At 40.7% G+C, this 20,624-nt stretch overlaps 1 protein-coding gene across 6 annotated transcripts in view; it reads left to right on the top strand.

The window, feature by feature from the left end:
• Positions 1-20,624, top strand: part of LYST (lysosomal trafficking regulator) — a 160,745-nt gene that overhangs the window by 47,807 nt on the left and 92,314 nt on the right. For 5 of the 6 annotated variants that reach the window (XM_061624550.1, XM_061624549.1, XM_061624548.1 and 2 more), the window contains 8 exons: positions 541-767; positions 1,637-1,703; positions 2,748-2,857; positions 7,517-7,940; positions 9,050-9,191; positions 11,246-11,419; positions 13,164-13,324; positions 16,229-16,419. In XM_061624550.1, the coding sequence (XP_061480534.1) occupies positions 541-767; positions 1,637-1,703; positions 2,748-2,857; positions 7,517-7,940; positions 9,050-9,191; positions 11,246-11,419; positions 13,164-13,324; positions 16,229-16,419 (1,496 nt within the window). The remainder of the gene's footprint in view (positions 1-540; positions 768-1,636; positions 1,704-2,747; positions 2,858-7,516; positions 7,941-9,049; positions 9,192-11,245; positions 11,420-13,163; positions 13,325-16,228; positions 16,420-20,624) is intronic. The other variant, XM_061624547.1, reaches the window with a different exon arrangement.

Below are 20,624 nucleotides of genomic sequence, written 5' to 3'. Positions count from 1 at the left end.
ATTATTAGATCACAGCAGTTGTTGCTCCTCCCAGTTCCTGATTCCTTCATAAACTTGTCAGCTGAATAGACAAGTCATAAATTTTACCTTCTTTTTGCTCATGGGAGCTGTATTTTTTTTATAATGATAGGGTTGTATTTGAAGCTTTCAAAATACAACTCACCCTTTTATAAAGCACTCACTCTGTAGGTCATGAGTTTTCTTAAAGTAGAATGGCACAAACGTATCTGTGTGTAGTACTGGCGGAGCATAAGCATATTGGTACAGTGAAAGATCCAAAAGTGGATGATTATTGTGTTTACATGTGTATGTACTTGTCAGCCACCACCAGATTATCTTCATAGCGTATGAATGTGCATGGTTTACACTGCACATTTTTGTATGGCAACTGTATGCTTAAAAAGATCCTAATTTTCTGATAACCCCATCAGTACATATTTAATAAAAAGTTAAGAAGTAGTTATAAAAGCCACAAGATAGGTAGTTAGGACAGATAGCAGCTGAGTGACTGAATTTTAAGAGGTAACCCTTTCTTTTCAGGAACAGACATTAAGAGAGAAAAAGGATGCTTTGGTTATTCCAGTTTTGCCAGCGACATAGCAGAAAACCTCATTCAAGGGGAATTAATATACCCTGAAATCTGCATGTTGGAATTGTATTTACTCTCTGCTGGCAGCCCAAGCCTAGATGTCCTTACGCATGTTTTTCAGAATTTCTTGAAAGTAATCAGGCTGAAGGGAAAAAATGCAATGTTAGTTATGCAACAGGTAAGTGAATTGCAAGTTTACTGTATGAATACATATCTGATATCAATATTCAATAAGTTCTGCAGCAGTGGTCCACACATCCACAAGTCTCTGCTTATTTATCCCTGAATTACTTGGGTAGTGTAGGTGGGATAGAAAGCTGTGAAGGATGGGAAAGTAATAGACAGTTTGAGAAACTTTCCATCTTTTAAGCTGGGGGTGACCCTTCAGACTCCCCTTATCTTCTCTCTCAATCTCCCATTGCTTTGTTCTGTTAAGAGAGCCATCAGCATTCCAATGTCAGTAGTCATTACATCAATGCCCATCCCCATCTCAGATCTACCTGCATGCCTATGAACCAGCTGACTTCATGCTAGCAAAAGAGGCAGAGAATACCATTCTTAACTGGCCTAGAAACAAAGGATCTAGAATAAATGTGGGTAAGAGCAACAGCAGAGATGAACAACAACCCACACACCTACTTTCTGGAAAATGCAGTATTTAAGGAAGCAGACACAATTTCCAAAGCTTAAAGCACACACACACAAAATCTGCTTATGCAGTTCATTAAGCATATGTGCATCTTTAGGTCACATTCCCTTATATCTGCCCACCATTTGGTGGTCATCTTGATGTCATTGGGATGGTCTTCAACTAGAGGGAAAGAGTCAGGGGCCTGAGATAATTGTGCAGTTGAGATAATTGACTGGGAGAGGAAGGGAGGGGGACAAGGTCAGGCACTGGCAGCTTGGAAGGAAGTTAAGGCTAGTATTCAGCCAGCCACGCAGCTGAAGCCTATTTTCTAAGGACATATTTCCCCATTGCTTGGTGGGTATTTTGCTAATTCCAGATGATTGTTCAATATATATATATATATTTAATTTTTTTAGGGAGCTGTAAAGAGTCTCTTGGTAGGGTTCCTCCACATATTGATACAGAAAGATACCAATTTTCATGGTGAGTTATGAATAACAGCACTCTTTCCTTTTTATACTGTTCAACACTTGGACAGGTGCTATTAACCGAACATTTCTACACCTGCAGAGATGCATTAATTTAAGAATGTTAGACTTTTATGGCCATTTGTTCTCTTTTTGTTTTCGCTAATACTACAGTAGTACAGTGCAAACAATCTGCACCTCATTTTGCATGTATAGAGTTTTTGAAAAAACTTATATAGTCTGGAAGATTATGAACACTATGTAAAATACTGTGGATTGTAGTAAAATACTATGGGTTGTATGTAGTTCTAACATGAATGTTCTGTCAGTGAAAGCATCATTCCTTGTCCAGTGGAATATTCTCCCCCTCTCCTTCTCCCATGCTCCCCTTAAATCTGCTCTGGGGATCCCCCCAACCCTCTAGAGTAGATTTGGGGACAGTGTCGGGGGAGGAGGGGGGAAAGTCTGGTTGCACTAGTGGAAATCATTCTGCTAGTGGAAGAATTTAGTTGAATACCATCCTATAAATTATATCCAGAGCTGTACATGTGCAAACTAAATGGACTTTATCTTACTCTCCTTTTCCCTGTACCCCTCTGTACCCCCTCAAAATCTGCTCCAGAAGATGGGGGGACTCTCCTGAGTAGATTTTGATGGAGCAGGGGGCAGAAGAGGAAAGTGAAGTCCCATTGCACAAATAGAAGTTCACATGCACAAAATTGGGTTCTGTCCATAGTGCAGGTTATTCCAAATCAATTGCTCTTTTTTTAAAAAAAATTAAGTTGTTTATTGCAATAGGATTAGATTTACTGTGGCTGTAATTCCAAGAGCTTATTTAGGTGAACATGTATACGTACACGTGTATGTGCATATTCTATGCAAAAGCAGAGGTTGCTGTCGACATTTTCTTGTGTGTTAGGAGAAATATTATCCAGCAGTGCAGGGACCTCTATCAGGAAGGGAGATGGGTTGATTGGGTGGCTTCTTGGATTCCAGCTACTTACACTAACATTTTTAGTAGAGTGACCATTTTAAAACAAATGATGTTCTTGCTTTTCAGCATGCCAGCAGGTGCTGGTGGATCTGCTGGTATCTCTAATGAGCTCAAGAACATGTTCAGAAGAGCTAACTCTTTTTTTAAGAATCTTTTTAGAAAAAACACCATCTACGGTAAGAAAAATTAAAATTAAAATGATGTGTTGCTAATGATGTGTTGGCAAGATTAAGCTCCAGTCTGGAAGCGCTTTGTTGGAGTTCTTCAGGATTGCTCCTCCCATATGAGTTTTCAGTGAAAGAGTTTTCCTTGTTCTGTCCAGAAAGAGGCAGACTGATTAAAAATAAATAAATGCCAGGTTAAATTCTTTAAAAAAACTTTGATGTAAACTGCTAATGTTACTATAGTAGCCATTTTATAGAATAGCCTGTCCTCTGGGTCCCCAGATGTTGATGGACTACAATTCCCATCATTCCTGACCATTGGCCATGCTGGCTGGGGCTGATGGGAGTTGTAGTCAAACATCTGGAGAGCCAAAGGTTGGGAAACACTCTTGTAGAGTCTTCAGACTGAAACCAATGGCTTGAGTGATATCCAATGTTGTGTCAGTAGACTTTTCTGTTCTCCCTCCTGCAGTTCCTTGTGCCTTCATGTGCTTTGGAAGGTCCTCCCCTAGTCCCTAGAAGATTTGGGGGATACTCTGGGGGCTGCAGAATCTTGTAGATTTTATAAAAAAAAAAACCATATTTGGGGATGGGTAAGCAAGGAAGGTGATGCAATGGAACTTTGAAGGAGTGCTATTGTGGAAAAAAAATTGCCACCTCTTACTCAGGTCAATGTTATTTGCATGCTTTGCATCCCAGAAGGACATAAATCTCCTGGATAGGAGGTTCGATAAAATACTTTAACGTTATAAATTATTTATTTGTTTGTTTGTTTATTATTTGATTTATATCCTGCCCTTTCTCCCAGCAGGAGCCCAGGGTGGCAAACAAAAGCACTAAAAACACTTTAAAACATCATAAAAACAGACTTTAAAATTCATTAAAACAAAACATCTTTAAAAACATTTTTTAAAAAGCTTTCAAGACATCTTAAAAAAAAAGTTAAAAACAATTAAAAAAAAAGTTTAAAAACATATTAAAAAGCAATGCCATCACAGACGCAGACTAGGACAAAGTCTCAACTTAAAAGGCTTGTTGAAAGACAAAGGACTTCAATAGGCACAAAAAAGATAACAGAGATGGTGCCTGTCTAATATTTAAAGGGAGGGAATTCCACAGGGTAGGTGCCACCACACTAAAGGTCCATTTCCTATGTTGTGTGGAACAGAACTCCTGATAAGATGGTATCTGCAGGAGGCCCTCACCTGCAGAGTGCAGTGATCAAATGGGTATATAAGGGATAAGATTGTATTTCAGGTATCCTTGTCTCAAGCTGTATAGGGCTTTGTACACCAAGACTAGAACATTGAACTTGGCCCTGTAGCAAATGGGCAGCCCGTGCAATTCTTTCAGCAGCGGGGTGACATCTTGGCGATACTTTGCCCCAATGAACAGTCTCACCTCTGCATTTTACACCAGCTGCAGCTTCGGGACCAACCTCAACGGCAGCCCCACATAGAGCGCATTACAGTAATTGAGCTTAGAGGTTACCAGCAGTGCTGGATTTAGACTTGGTGAGGCCCTAAGCTATATAAAGCTTGGAGGCCCTTTGTTATTAAATTACACCATATATGTATGTGTGTATATATATATATATATATATATATATATATATATATATATATATATATATTCAGTACACATAAAATTTTATAAGCCCCCCCAAAAATTCTGAAATTTTTTGAGGCCCCTGCGGATTGTGAGGCCCTAAGCTGTAGCTTGTTTAGCTTATGCCTAAATCCGGCACTGGTTACCAGTGTGTGGACAACAGTGGTCAAGCTATCCTGATCCAGAAATGGCTGCAGCTGTCTTACCAGCCGAAGCTGTTAAAAGGCACTCCTAGCCACAGAGGTCACCTGGGCCTCTAGCGACAAAGATGGATCTGCTGTTTCAGAGGGAGTACAACCCCATCCAAAGCAGGCAACTGATCAATTTTCTGAACTCGGGAACCACCAACCCACAGTGCCTCAGTCTTGCTAGGATTCAGACTGAGTTTATTTGCCCTCATCCAGCCCACCACTGAATCCAGGAAGCGGTTCAGGGCTTGCACGGCCTCTCCTGATTCAGATGTTACAGAGAAATAGAGCTGGGTATTGTCAGCGTACTGCTGACACCTCGCCCCAAATCTCCTGATGACTGCTCCCAAGCGCTTCATATAGATGTTAAATAGCATGGGGGACAAGATGGCACCCTGCGGCACCCCACAGCAGAGCTGCCAGGGGGCCAAAAGACAATCACCCAATGCTATTCTCTGAAAACAACCTTGGAGATAGGATTGAAACCACTCTAAAACAGTACCTCCAATACCCATATTACCAGATCGGCCCAGAAGGATACCATGGTCAATCGTATCAAAAGCTGATGAGAGATCAAGTAAGAGTAACAGGGTCTCACTCCCCCTGTCCTTCCGATAAAGCTCATCCATCAAGGCGACCAAAGCTGATTCAGTCCCATAACCAGGCCTGAACCCAGACTGGGATGGGTCAAGGTAATGTGTTTCATCCAAGAGTACTTGCAATTGCTGTGCCACAACCCTCTCAATCATTCCCTAAGAAGGGGGTATTTGCAGCCCGTCGGTAATTGTCGCAGACCAATGGATCCAGGGTGGGCTCTTTTAGGAGCGGTCGGATCATCGCCTCTTTCAGGGTGACTGGAACCACTCCCTCCTGCAATGATGCATTGACCACACCCTGGATCCACTCGGTCAGACCCCCTCGGCAAGCTTTAATGAGCCAAGAAGGGCAAGGGTCAAGAGGACATGTTACTGGCTGCATCATCGCAAGCACCTTCTCTACATCATCAGGCCGCATCAACTAAAACCGTTCCCAAGAAGTTGCAGCAGATGTTGCACTGGACATCTCATTGGGAACTACAGTAGATGTGGATGAGGCATCAAGACTGTTAAGGAGGCGAGCAACTTTACCATCAATGTGCCTTGCAAACAATTCACAGTGGGCCTCCGAAGGGTCTAAAACTCTATTTCCTGGAGTTGATGTCAACAGACCCCTGACAATATGGCAAAGCTCCACTGGACGGCTACTTGAGGATGTGATGGAGGCAGAGAAATGGGCCTTCTTCACCACCCTCACCGCCACACAGTAGGCGCGGTTATGATGTTTTACTCGTGCCCCATCAGCCTCACAGCACGTCTCTCACCACTTGCACTCTAGCCATCGTCCAGCCTGTTTCATTGCCCTGTTTCATTAAATTTTTAAAACATGTTAACGTTTTCAGATGTTGGGCAGGATCTAAAGAGCCCTGTAAGCCAGTTTGAATAAACACTTCCGTGCCAGTTCTGAAAAATGTACAAAACATAAAGGAGCAACAAGCTATTGCCAGAGCCAGAAATCTGAAAAGCTTGTTAAAAACAGGAAGGTTTTCACTTGGTCTCTAAAACTATGAATTCTAGCATTCCAGCAGATATTCCTGGGAGAGAATTCCAAAGCTGTAGCAACTTCACCAAGAAGGGCCTGCTCCACTCACTCAGATCTCATCTCCATTGGAAGCAGGACCTGGAGATGGTCTGGGTCTAGTGAAGTTCAATTATCCTGTATCTGTTATATATTATAATGCTGAAGTGTATATTTTGTTTGTGTCCACGTATGTGGATTTGGGAAGAATCCAAGGTTTCTCCAGTGAACCTGATTGAATTTCCCTTCCTTCCATTCCCTTGTAGCCCCCCATGTTCCCACAATCTGCTCTGCAGGGTCCCCTAATCCTCTGTAGTGAATTCTTTTGGGGAGGGGGCTACTGGGCAGAAGAAAGGAAGGTTAAGTCCCGTTCATAAGTCTGTTGGGGTAAGCAGGATGCCATAACTGGATGTTACCCTTTGGATTTAATATACTTGCAAAGAATAACTAATCTTAAAAATAAACACACGTATATAATTTGGGGAAGATAACTATTTTGCTCCTGGCATCGTGTCCTGTTAGTAAAGATACTGACAAATTGGAAAAATTGGATGAAAACCGGAAAGAAAATTTAGAAGACAAATCCTATGAAGAATGGCTGAAGAATTGGAGGATATAATTTACAGAATATATTGAGAGTTTTCAGAAATGAGGATAAAAACAGTAGGAATTAAATAAAGGAAGATAAACATAAGGATTGGGAAAATATTAAAAGCAGCTCAGCAATGGAACATGCAGTGTGAGGTTTTTTTGGTTTTTTTTGCTATTTGGATGTTTTCAAGAAACAATTATACTCTCAACTGTTCAGAATGCTTTTGATACTGGATAATCATGACTGAGGAGTAGGTAGGGCTAGATGATTCAGTTGAATCCTTTCTAGTGTTAATCTCCATTCAGTAAGAAAGTTTCCCTGCTATTATGATACGGCAGAAGAACAATTTTATAGTATATTTTATGGAAATGGTAGCAAATTAAACTTTTAACAAGAGACTGCAGACAATTATTTTCTAACAGTAATTCTTTGGCTTTGGAGTGTTCAGGTGAAGCACTTCAACCTTAATAACAAATGCTGCTCCAATTCATAGTTAGTCTTTGTGATCTCTGAATATTAGTTGTCTCGAACCTAGGCATGAGAAAATTATCGGTCAGTATCAGTTTCTGTAAAAGTGAGCTAATTTAAACATATCTTTTAATTCTTACAATTTAGGATATATAGTGATGAACAATTCTTACTTTGTCTTACTTTGTTCATTTCTTCTAGAGCACCTTACTTAAAGGAATGCTGAAGATTTTGGAAGCAAATACTGAGATGAGGCCCTTACAGCATATCTCATTTCCTTTACATCAAATACCGATTTTAGGAAGTAGTCCTCTGCAAAAGCCCACTCTCATTTTTGGCAGCAAGACTATAGGACTACTAAGACGAGCAAAGTTTGCACAGACAAAGAAGGAACCAGAGGGTGAAAGCTTGCCTCATCATCTACTTTCTTCTTGGCACATTGCCCCAATCCATTTGCCTCTTGTTGGGCAAAACTGTTGGCCACATATGTCTGAAGGTTTCAGCATCTCTTTGTGGTTTTGTGCAGAACACGTTCATGAAGCAGACAATTCCTTAGAGAAAGCAAAAAGAATGAAAAGGAGGAGCAAATCACTAATTTCGCATGACAGTAGTTTTGATGATACGGGTAAGTTGTCGTATTCTGTAATACGATGAAATTAAATCTGTAAGAGTTCTGTTTTTAAAAAAATTCAGGTCATACTTATTCTATCTGCATACCGCACTACATATTCCAACAAACTTCCATTTGCCCATCAAGTCTTCTATCTCCTCTTCTCCCCCATGCATCTCCCAAAATCTGCTCTAGGAGATTGAGGGACTCTCCAGAACAGATTTGGAGGAGCATAGAGGGCTTTGGAGAGGAGATGAAGGTGAAGCCCCATTGCATGACAAATCTGCTTGCACAGCATTGGATTCCATTTCAAAAGTCTTCCTGGAAGTGTTAGGGGTTAAACAGAGGTGAACATGTGGAGATGGAACTGATCAGTATCAAGGGAGAGGCCTTGATGGAGCCAGTACATCTCTCCCATACCCACTTTCTCCTGCTTTTAGAGTTTGCCCACAAGAGGACTTTCATTGTGTTTTCCTAGGCAAAGATAAGAAACAATAACATTTGAAGTCACGGACCTTCTCTGTATTTAAGGCCTCTGTCTTTGCTATGAATTGTTGTTGCAAGTCACACATTAAGCCATTTATTTACTTCTGTATTTTTCTTTGCTACCTGCCAAATCACAATTTAAGTTAAAGGTCTTAACATATTTGCACGTCTCAGTACCACAGATCAGCAAGGTTCTTTAGTCATTTTCATACTTGAGGTTTATTATTATTTATTTATTATTTATTTATAAATCTGCTTCCCTCTCCCCATTTCTAATGAGTTCCTAATGTGTATGTAAACCTGCCTTGGCTGAGATATATGCTTATTTTTCCTTGACACAAATTGTGAGAAAAGCTCAAAGGCGTTTCTTAGTGTGGCATATGAAGAACAGATGCAGCCGGCCATTCTTCCCTAGCTATAAATTTATTCGTATTTTTTTCACCCTAAGAAATGCTAAGCTGAATCATAATGGACATGAAATTTGATGCATATCTGCAAATTATATTTCAAATCTAACTAGTACTCTAGTTTCATCTGTTTTATGGAATGCTAGCTACATTTTTATTCTTCCTAGAATGCAAGACAGCTACACCTGCCAATGTCCATTGTTTAACTAACTGATTTAACCATTTTTCTAGAAGAAAGCAAACCTGGAATTGATCCCCTCAATTTGGGAGAAAAACTTGTTGAAGATGGCTGTCTTCATGTATTTTCATTGGGGTCCAAAGCATTGATGATACAAGTGTGGGCTAATGTGAACACTGGAGCTTTCACATTTCGGTACTGTGAACTTTTTTTCCCAGCAAAACGAGAACCAGATTATTTATTTATTAAAAAACATTTAAAGGAAAAGAACCCCCCCTTTTGTCCTTCTCTTCCTTTTTCTTCCTTTTGAGAAGAGGAGGGGAAGAAGGAAGGGGGGGAAGGGAAAAGGAAAAGAAAAACCAAACAGAACTAAGCTGAATTTGCAACCTATAAATTACAATCAGCGGAAAAACATTTCCCTGTGCATAATCAAAGTTTTTTTGGTCTTATTCATTTAGGACATTACAGGTGTGCTAAATTACCGTACCAGTTTGTTCCATGTATTCAGGGAATTGAACTTTACAATTGACTAGCTGACCTCATTTCCCCCCCCCCCTTTTTCCTTTACCCAGTTATCACAAAATTCTATTCATCTTTGCCATATTTCTACATAGACCAAGGGTATTGGGTACCTGTGAGCTTCTTTTTACACCCTGAATAATGCATTGGAACATATAATTTATTTCTTATTTTGTTCAGTAGATTTGATGTAGTGTCTGCTTCAGGGACTATTAAGCACAGTGCTACATTTTCAGTAGATCATGGAGTTCTTAGTAATGATTTGTATTTATATTTGCACTAAATTTATTTGGGGAATTAGATGCATAAAATGGGTAAGATGATAGTTACTCATCATCAGCTTTGGATCAATTTTAGTTGGTAACAGAATGCTGGCAATTGTATTTCACAGAGCCCAGCTGAAGAAGAAATCTATACAGTTGAAAACCACAATTTTTAAGGCTTTCCCAGAAAAGGCAACATTTATTCTTACTTCAAATTTGTAAACCGCATCCTTCTCAAATGCTCTACTTGAGCTAATGCCAGTACAGCTGTAGTACTGCAGTATCTTGAAGCTGAAATTAAACTTGTTTTGTGAACATCTATATCAGTATCAAAAAAGTGCCCCCAGTTTCAGTGATGTTTCAGGAGTTTCTGCAAAAGTCTTAAATTGTTAAAGGGATCCCTAATTTGTTAGGATTGCTCATGTGACCAACATACAGGAAGCATTGTCGTGGGATTTATTTACCTTTATCAAGAACAAAAGAGCCTGCAGAATCAGGCCAGTTGCCTGTTCTCACAGTGGCCAAGCAGATGCCTACGGGAAGCCCACAAGCAGGATCTAAGTGCTACAGCACTCCCCTTGTGTGGTTTCCAGCATGGGTATTCAGAAGCATATTGCCTCCAACTCTGATTAATGAAGGCACATGGCCAAGTTTAGCTATGTAGTGTCTTGACATGATTCTTGATTGGCTGGAATCATTCAAAGAGGAATGAAACAGAAAAAAGTATTCTTTTGAGTTGCTTTGAACATTTTCTTGTAACAAAAAAGTAGAGTAGACAATAAACTGACTGAAAAATCACATTGCAGCTGAGGAAGAAAACAATGGCTATGAACAGTTTCAAGAATATATAAAAAAGTAGGAGTAAGAGGTTGGGGGGCTGCCCCTATAATTTTTTTTTTTTTAAGTTAAAAGCAAACTAGGAAAACATTTACAGTAGCTCAGCCCTGACAATTCTACCACAGTGTAATGATGGTAGGGAGACAGCAATGAAAAGGTTTTTTTTAAAAAAAGTAACAACCAAGGGGGAGGTATACTGGAGAAAGAGCGGGCACAGGCTTCAAATAGCTATTGCTAAAAGAAAAACATTTTCACAAAATGGCAGGGATTAGCTGCACGAAGAAACATAGAAAAAGAGACTGGCTAGTCTTTTTGTCATTAATAAATTATAAATTATAATTTAAAATTATAAATTAAATTATAAATGTGTGTGTTCGTAGTGCAGTGCAGTACCTCTACAAAAACTGTAGTGTAATTTACAAGTGTGGCAACTTTCCAAATAGGAAGTTATTAGGACCCAGAGCCTGTACAGGAATCTTGTTAGGCCATAGACTATGACAGCATCTGTGGCTGAATAAAGTGAGCAAACACAATGTTCTAGAGTAGAATTTTATATATAAATAAAACAAAATTTGAAAGGAAGACAGATTGGCATCTCTTCAGTGGTTTTCCATTTTATTATTTTCATAGTATGTGTATGGATCCAAATGATGAACTGAAAGCTGGACTGTTAGCACAAGCTGAAACACCAGAGAACACGTTTCTTATAGGCAAATGGCAGCATTTGGCATTAACCTACCTGCAGCATCCAGAAAGCAAGAAAAACATCCATGGAACACTGTCACTATGGATTTCTGGTCAGAGGTAATTCCCTAATATGGTAAATTATGTAAATATATAATTAAAGAGGCCTTTAGAGGCATTCTATTCCTTAAATTTGAACCTGTTTTAAAAAGGGGGAGAAGGAGTACAAAGAAATGCTCACAACTGAAATAATGGAATGGTTGCTTACTCATCTGCTTTGATTAAGCTGTTGCTGCTAGAATCCTTCAGTATCCTTAAACTTGGACCCTTTATATGCTTGCAATCCTAATTAAGAGTGCACTTGTAACCATTAATATCAATGGGAGTGTTGTGATTGTGATGTGTATTGCACCGTGTTGTACTCAACTGATACTGTGTAAGGAACAAATGACAAGACAGGCCCAGAAGGTAAGGTCAGGGCTGGCTCCAGGCATGCGGGGGCCCTTGGGCATCAGCTTGCCCTGGCCCCCCGGTGTGTGTGTGTTTGTGCGCGTGCACGCATATGCACACGTGTGTGGCCCCCCCGCGGCCCCCCTACCTGTCTAGTCTTTACGATTGCCCATAATGAAGATGGCGGCCGCGGTTTCCATAAGGGGAATGAAGCCTCCGCTGCCATCTTTGTTGATGGCACACGTGCGTGCACATCTCTGCCTTCAACTAAGATGGCGGCAGCGGCTTCAGTACCTTAGGGAAGCTGTGGCCGCCATCTTCATTAAGGGCAATGCTAAAAAGGTGGCTGACAGGTATGGGGGGGGCGCGGATTGCAGAAGGGGAGCGGAGGATTCCTCAGGGGCCCCTCGGGCTCCTGTAGCTCCGGGGCCCTTGGGCCAGTGCCCAACCTGGCCGCCCTTTAGAACCGGCCCTGGGTAAGGTAGCAATGTAGACCTGGCAGCGGGAATCCATTCTAGGGCAAGTTGGTAGGAAATTGTGAGGTCAGAAGAGAGATCCTATTCACTCCTTCTGGTCAACCTGTTTGGAGGGGGGGAGGTTATTCTTTCTTTAGCATATTTACCTGTTTGCATGCATTGTGCCTTGGTTGAATGTAACTTACCTGTTATGTATTTGACAGAATATCAGTAAAAGTGTGTGTGTGGAGGAGAATACATAATTCATTGAGTCTGAGTATTGTCATAACCTTGCCAGTGAAATTGTGTGGGGAAGAGGATGATGCCAAATAACATGCCTACAGATCTTGCACTTCTATTCTCACCATTTAGTGAATTTATAAGCTGATTTTTTTTCTTGGAATATGCATTATAGTCTTAGTCTTTATTCTTAAAATGAAGAAAACATTGCACACCTTTTGGAACATAACTGATAAGCTTATGCCCTTTTGCTTTTTACGTTGATTGATCGGCTGGATCAGGGTAAGGTAGCAGCAGGGATGGTTATTGCAGAGGTTAACTGCAGGCCCTGGTGAGTGGGATTTTTATGCTATCAGCAGTCTGGTGGCTGGAGAGATCTAGGAGTGGTAGCTGCAGCAAGAGTATTTGAAGCACTTCACTTCACGTCACTTGGGAACCAGGATGTTGCAGTGCTACCATTTAGCCATCCGTTGCTGTATGCTGGCCACTTCATTAGAGACGGCAGAAAAGCCGGATTCATTGCTGCATCTGTTGTCTCCCCTAAGGCAAAAGGGTGTGGAGCCAATTGTAGAAGATGATTTCAGTTTTATTTTTAAGCCCTTTTATGCAGCTTTTAACAGTCATAAAGAAGTGAAATTATCTATTATAAAGCCTTTAATTATGTTCCCTTTCTAAATAAAATTGTTCAGGATATACTAAAGTTTTATTTTTTATTTTAGAAAACCTGAAATTAGTTTTGATTATACACTCCCAAGGAAAACAAGTTTATCATCTGACAGTAACAAGACCTTCTGTATGACTGGCCATTATACATCATCCCAAGATGAGTGTTTGCAGTTGGCTGGGAGATGGGACCTGGGAAATCTGCTTCTCTTCAATGGTATGTATGTTTTTGACCTTTATATGCAGCTAGTCATCTTGTCTCAAACTGGTAGCATAGATTTTTTTTTAAAAAAAAATACTTACAATATTTATACCCTGCTATTTCTTATAAAATGTCAGCGCTGATAAAGTCAGGCAGGAAACTGTTGGGCCATGTAATTCTTACAGAACCACAAAAACTTTATTTGGTTAAATAAAAGTTGTAGTAACAGTACTACTTTAACTTTTAAAGCTTTATGTACTCTGGCTCCTCCTTATCTCTCAGTGTTCATTCCTCATTATAGCTCTGCTCAGGATCTCCGCTCCTCAGACTCTGTGCTTTTTACCCATCCCAGGGTTGTTTGCTCTTTAGCTTGACTTTGGCCATTTTCTCTTGCTGCTCCCCGTTCCTGAAATTGTCTGCTGGAGCACATGCGATTCCTGGATTTCGGTTAAGTCTTATCTAAAAGTCTTCCTTTACCCCCAAAAGATTTGGAATTTTGGCTTAGTTTTTCAAAAATAATAATTCGTATATCTAGAGTATAGGGCTGGTATAGTACAGTGGGGAGGAGAGCCTGTCTGGGAGTCCAAATCCCTGCTTGTGTCTCCTGGGTATAAAGAGCCAGCTAAAGATCACCCCCACAGTGAGTGGCTCAGGGGTTACGTGCCCTGCCACCTGTGCAGCCGTGGGCAAGCTGCATAGTCCGAAGGAGCCCAGTTGCCCCCCAGCTGGCAGTTGCAGACAAGGAAGGGACTGGCTTGTGCAGCTGTGGCAAGCTGAGCAGGCCCTAGCCAGCTGGGGAGGACTAGCCTCAGAGGATGGCCATGGTAAACCCCCTCTGAATACCGCTTACCATGAAAACCCTATTCATAGGGTAGCCATAAGTCAGGATGGACTTGAAGGCAGTCCATTTCCATTTCCATATCTAGAGTATGTGTATTTGCTGTCCTCGCTTTGTCCTCTATTTGTTTCCCCTCCCTTCTTTTGTTGTCCTCGTTTTATTTTATTTAGTATACCTTTTTGGCAGGGACTGGTTTTCATTTTATGTACAGTGCCATGTACATTTGATGGTGTTATATAAATGAATGAAGATGATGATGATAATAGTACAGAAGAGGGAAATTTTAACAAAAGAGCCAGTTCACCTGTTTTGCTTTTAACTGTAATGCAGTGTATAAAACAAAACCAGTGAAACTTTTTTGTTACAGGAATGTAATATTCTATTCTAAAATTCTTTGAGTTTCAGTTCATCTTCAGTGTGGCTGTGATTGGCAAGGCCCCCTCAACTCTGAGCGAGTTACACCTGCTCAGCCCGACTCCCTTGCCTCAGACTTCTTTCAGTGCCATCAGGCATGATGTCCTTCTAAACCATCTGGTTGGGATGGGATGGAGAAGCATGCTTGTGTTCTGATCCTGGCCTTTTCTGGAACAGCTGTTTCAGAAGGCAATGCTGTGGGGACTGTTGCTCAGCGTCTGGTCATTCGCCTGTAGTATGGGACCAGTTTACTTAAGGGATTGCCTTCTCCGACGTGTGCTATTCAATCCCTTCAGTCTGCAGAACTTGCACTTTTATCAGTGCTACACAATGTGTGTGTTCAACATTTGTGAGGAGTAATTTCTTTAGTTTGGCAGCACCTGTCGATTGACATTAGGCAGGGCGCCTCCACTATACTGTTTTAGATCCCTGCTGAAAGATTTTCTGTTTCTGTGGGGCTATCCAGACCCATGATTTGGTTACATCTGTTTTTAAATGTGTTTAATGTTGTACTGTGTTCATTGTTTTAAAATATTTTTAGATGTGTTTACCTTTTAAAAATGTTTTGGGAAAAAATTATTTTGTTTCTAATTGTATTGCTTTATCACAGATGTGTTTGCTGCCCTGGGCTCCTGTGGGAGGAAGGGCAGGCTTTAAATTTGATAAGTAAATAAATTCTGCAGGGTTCCATCTTGTCACCCATACTGCTTAACATCTGCATGAAACCTGTGGTAGACATTGTTGGGGGATTTTGAGTGAGGTCCCATTGGTATGCAGATGGCATTACTCCAAGAAGAGAAGTGTAGACAAAGAGTCCTCCAGTAGGACTGTCACTCCCCCCCCCTGCGCACACATGGCTTTCCACTGTTTTGTGAAGGTGTTCTGGCATTTGGCCCGTCAAACTGTTACATTTCTGCTCGTGAATACATACTTCTGTGAAGCTTTAGCTGCAATCCTTGTCTCCTTTTAATTGTTTGATTTTTTTCAAATGTTTTGTTCCTGTACTGTAATCTCATACTGTAAGCTGTTTCTTTAGATTGAGAAAGGCAGAATATAAGTATTCCTAATAAAATTTAAAAACCTGCTGCTTTCTCAAAGGTGGTTGCCAAAAAGTGATTCAAAGAGTGTTGATGGGGGAAGATTGAGGGTGAGGGCATGGAACACTGTCTGAGTCATTGTGTCACCGCATGGAAACAACATTGTTTCTATTCCTGACATTAAGCAAGAATTTTTGTTAAGCCACTTTGAGAGATTCTTGGGGCTCTATTGGTTTCTAAATGTTCAGTGCCTTCCTTCAAGCAGTTTGGAACTTTTACTGTGTTGATTGGTTTGTTCTTGCACTGCACATTCAGGTCTAGTTTGCGTGGAAATAATATAGTATGTTAGCCAGTGGCTCATGGATCCTGGCCACTGTAAATCCAGTGATCCTGAAGATACATAGTTAAGCACTGTATACTGTGGAGCTTCCTGTGGTTTCCATGCATGAGTTAGTGGCATGCATGTTACATTACTTCCTTAAATGCATATGTGGGCATGCCATCCATGTAGGCAAGGTAATATGAAAATCAATTTGATAGTGACCTGCCTATGTTTATTCCCTTATCAACTAAAACATTGCTCAGCTGCAGTATGTGTTATTAAAACACTACATATTTTTGTTTTTGTAGGTGCAAAAATTGGGCCAGAAGAAGCATTTTATCTTTATTCTTGTGGACCAGACTTTACCTCTGTAATGCCTTGTAAATATGGCAAAACAATAACTGATTATTCCAAATACATAGATAAAGAAATTCTGCAGTGTGAACAGATTAAAGAACTCCTAATGACAAAGAGAGAAGTGGATGCTGGACCTTTAATTGTAAGTTTGTAATCCTAGTACTAAATATCTTTTTATATATATTGTGCCAAATTATTGCAGCCTGTAAGAAGAAGAAATTGTAAGCTGCAGTGCTGGATGGTGACATTTATTTTAGAAGTATAGCCTAATTTGTCCCAAGAGTTTGGGACAGATAATAAATCCCAAAAGTGTGTTGTTGTTATTAAATAATTAGAGAGCCAATGTGGTGTAGTGGTTAAGGGGTTGGACTACGATCTGGGAGACCAGGATTGGAATCCCCGCACAGCCTTGAAGCTCACTGGGTAACCTTGGGCCAGTCACTGCCTCTCAGCCTCAGAGGGAGGCAATGGTAAACTACCTCTGAATACCGTTTACCATGAAAATGTAGAGTGCAGCACCAATTTACCAGTATAACCAGTAGAGTCCAGTAGCGTTTTAGCTTGTGTATCAGTGCCAGTCGCCGACCGAAATAATAGACCATCAGCCAAGTCTTTAAGAAAACAAAACTTTACTGTTTTCACACCGTGCTCCGTCTCTTGCTTACCAACCAACTCTATAATGCTTTCCTATTACCCCCACACCTCTGTGTGCTCATGGAAGCCTTTTTATTGCTGCTTCACTTATCAGTTACAGCTGCAGCCTGACCTTGGGCGTTTCTGCCAAGTGCTGTCAATTACCGGCTTCACTGTGTCTTTAACTCCTAACGGTCTTGTCTGGAACTGGCTGTGTTGCCCACTTAAGCCTGACAGCCCCCACCTTCCAGACAGACGTTTCAAGTTACAATTTTACATTTTTTCACAGTACAATTATACATTTCCTTTGTTACATACATTTGCTTTTTACTTTGTACAGTCTTCAGGCATTTTTCACTTTTCTACATTCTTTACACATTTAACACATATATGCACAGTCACTGTCACCTTCTTGAGCATACTTTGCCATTCGTTCTCTTATGCTATTTATGAACAGAGTATCACTGTCTGTTATTACTTTGCACTGTTTGTTTTCCTCTTTGTTCGTCTCACCCTGTATGGCTGATACTTGGAAACGTTCTGGAGGTTTCCCTTTGTTTTGTCTTGTTGACCTCCTTAATGTTTCTGTTTCTTGTTCCTGTTCTGTATCTATGTCTGTGCTTGATGCACTGCTACTGGAATCAGAGCTGCTTGTCTCTATCTCCTGTTTTGTTTCTTCCCTTTCCTGTTTTATTTGTTGAGCAGGCTCTGTTGCATTTATGCCATTTGTGTCACTGCAATCTAGATTTACATATGTTTTGTGGTTCTCTGAGTCTTGTTCTTGTGTTCTAACACTCCTGCTGAGTGTTACACTACCATCCTGTGGAACCCACACGCGGTAATTTACATTCTGATACCCCAACACATATCCTTTCTTCACTCTGGGAGCCAATTTTCCCTTTCTCTTTCCCTTGGGAACATGCACCCAGCATGGGGAACCAAATCTCAGTATGTGTTGCAATCTGGGCTTTCTTTTGTACAACAGTTCATATGGTGACATGGCAATAGTTCTATGCAGTACTCTGTTTTGAATATAAGCAGCATACATTAAACTTTCTCCCCAGAAAGATTGATCAAGGCCTGAATCCTTTAACATTGCTCTCATTGCATCCTGCAATGTTTTGTTTTTCCTTTCTGCTGTCCCGTTCTGATGTGGAGAAAACGGGGCGGTTACAGCATGATTTATTCCTTTCTTTTCAAAATATTCTTCCAGGGACTTTCCTGTGAACTCCCCGCCCTGGTCAGATCTAATCTGTTGCACCTGTGTACCATGCTGCACTTCTACCCTGTTTAGAAAACGTTTTAATTGCTCTGCAGCCTCATCTTTTTCAATAACTTTACATGACAAAATCTTGAAAAATCGTCAACAATCATGAGAAAATATTTAGCACCACCTTTTGTTTTGGGAAATGGTCCCGCTAAATCAACATGTATTGTCTGATAAGGCTTATCTGTATTTCTTTCAGCTACTTTGTTAATTGGAGCTACAGTGGCCTTTGTCTGCTGACATACTTCACACTGCATGTATTGCTTGCAGTCTTTTAGTTGTACATCAGCACTGAATTGCTCTGCCTTTTTCACAGTCTCATAATTTACATGCCCCAGCCTTCGGTGCCATTCATGGATACATCTATCATGTGTTTTCTTATGCGTTACTAGTGAGGCTTGTACTGCAGGCTTTACATTTACATAGAACATGCCTTCCTTACAATATCCTTTTAGGCACACCTTTCCCCTTTTCATTATTTCACATTTCTTGTTACTAAATAACACACTATAATTCATTTGCAATAGTTTTGAAACTGACAGAATGTTGTTAGTTAAATTAAGCACGAATAAAACATTTGTCATTATTGTTTGTAAAGCACATAACTGTACTGTACCCTTACCCATCACCTGTTGTTTAGTGCCATCAGCTAAACTCACGTCTTCATTAGCTGGCACCATTGTTTTAAATAGACTTTTATCTTTTATCAGTGAATGGGTGGAACCTGAGTCCAGGACCCACAAACTATTGTCTCTGTTAACAAAGTCTTTTTCATTCTTTGTCTTTGCACTCACCAACTGCACGTGTGAGGGTTTTCTTCCGTCCCTCCTCCTTCTCAGTAAGTCACAGTCCCGCCTTAAATGATGCAAGGAGCCGCAGTTGTAACAAGCTTTAGTCCCAAAAGCCTTTATCTTATTCTTTTCTTTTCTTTCACTCCTTTCGTTCCGTCCCTCTTGCCTTTGTTTTGTTTCTTTTCTTCTCTCCCACTCTTGCTTTAGTTTGTCTGCAACATATCGAAACGAAAGTCCAGCATCGGGCATCGCTTCAAGTGCGCTGATAACAGGATTCCAAGAGTCATTAAGTGTTGAAAGAGTGATATAGATCTGCTGCGTTTCAGAGTGTTCCACTCCCCTTTCTTGTAATTCTACAAACAGGCTTGTAATGTTCATTAAGTGTTCTGACATAGTTACTTCGTCAGTTAGCTGCATTCTGTATAGTTTTCTCGCAAGACTTATTCTACTGCTAGCTGTTTCTTGAACATAATATGCTCTTAAAGCAGTCCACATTTCTTTAGCAGTCTCTTTACCTCTTAGAAGCAGTAGTTGCGAGTCTCCAACAGCTAAGATAATTAATGACTTCGCTCTTTCATCCAAGCGTAGCCATTCAGCAGGTGGTGGAACGGAGGGGGGTTGTTGGTCAATTACCTGCCATAAATCTTCTCTGTTTAGATAGGCTTGCATCCGCAGCCGCCAGCATGAGTAATTTTGTTCAGAGAGACGTTCCAGTGGAATGCCAGCCAAAGTTACTTCAGTCATTCTTGCAGACCTCTTATCACTTTGGTTTCCAGGCAACACGGTTCTCTATCTCTGCTTTGCCGCTCTCCCACAGCTCACCAGCTCTCCGGCTCAGCTTCCTTTGGTTGTCCGGCATAGCACAAGCTTGCTCACTGGTTTTAACTGGGTGTTACTGGTTTGGAACTGGGCCCATAACCCTTGTAGAGTGCAGCACCAATTTACCAGTATAATCAGTAGAGTCCAGTAGCGTTTTAGCTTGTGTATCAGTGCCAGTCGCCGACCGAAATAATAGACCATCAGCCAAGTCTTTAAGAAAACAAAACTTTACTGTTTTCACACCGTGCTCCGTCTCTTGCTCACCAACCAACTCTATAATGCTTTCCTATTACCCCCACACCTCTGTGTGCTCATTGAAGCCTTTTTATTGCTGCTTCACTTATCAGTTACAGCTGCAGCCTGACCTTGGGCGTTTCTGCCAAGTGCTGTCAATTACCGGCTTCACTGTGTCTTTAACTCCTAACGGTCTTGTCTGGAACTGGCTGTGTTGCCCACTTAAGCCTGACAGAAAACCCTATTCATAGGGTCGTCAAAAGTCAGGATCGACTTGAAGGCAGTACATTTACATTAAATAATTAATAAATAATTAGACTGGCTGAGGCTGCTAATGCAAAATATTTGAAGACCACAAATGGAATAGGTGGAAAAGATAGGATATGACAAAATGAAATGCAGGAAAATGTGGATATAACTTCCTGTCAAAATATTCCCATCCACTTATTTAGATTAATTTTGTCTCCCTGAGAAACTTGTTTTTATGCCTAACTCATCTCCTGTAGGTTGTCTCCCTTGTACCCTATAATTTAACTTTGCTCTATCCCAGCTCATAGTAGACTTTTAGAAATGTAATTATCAATTTATTAAATATGTAGAGAT

Source organism: Rhineura floridana, chromosome 4 (assembly GCF_030035675.1).
Source record: "Rhineura floridana isolate rRhiFlo1 chromosome 4, rRhiFlo1.hap2, whole genome shotgun sequence".
NCBI classification, from domain to species: Eukaryota; Metazoa; Chordata; class Lepidosauria; order Squamata; family Rhineuridae; genus Rhineura; species Rhineura floridana.
This window is presented reverse-complemented; position numbering and strand designations above follow the sequence as displayed.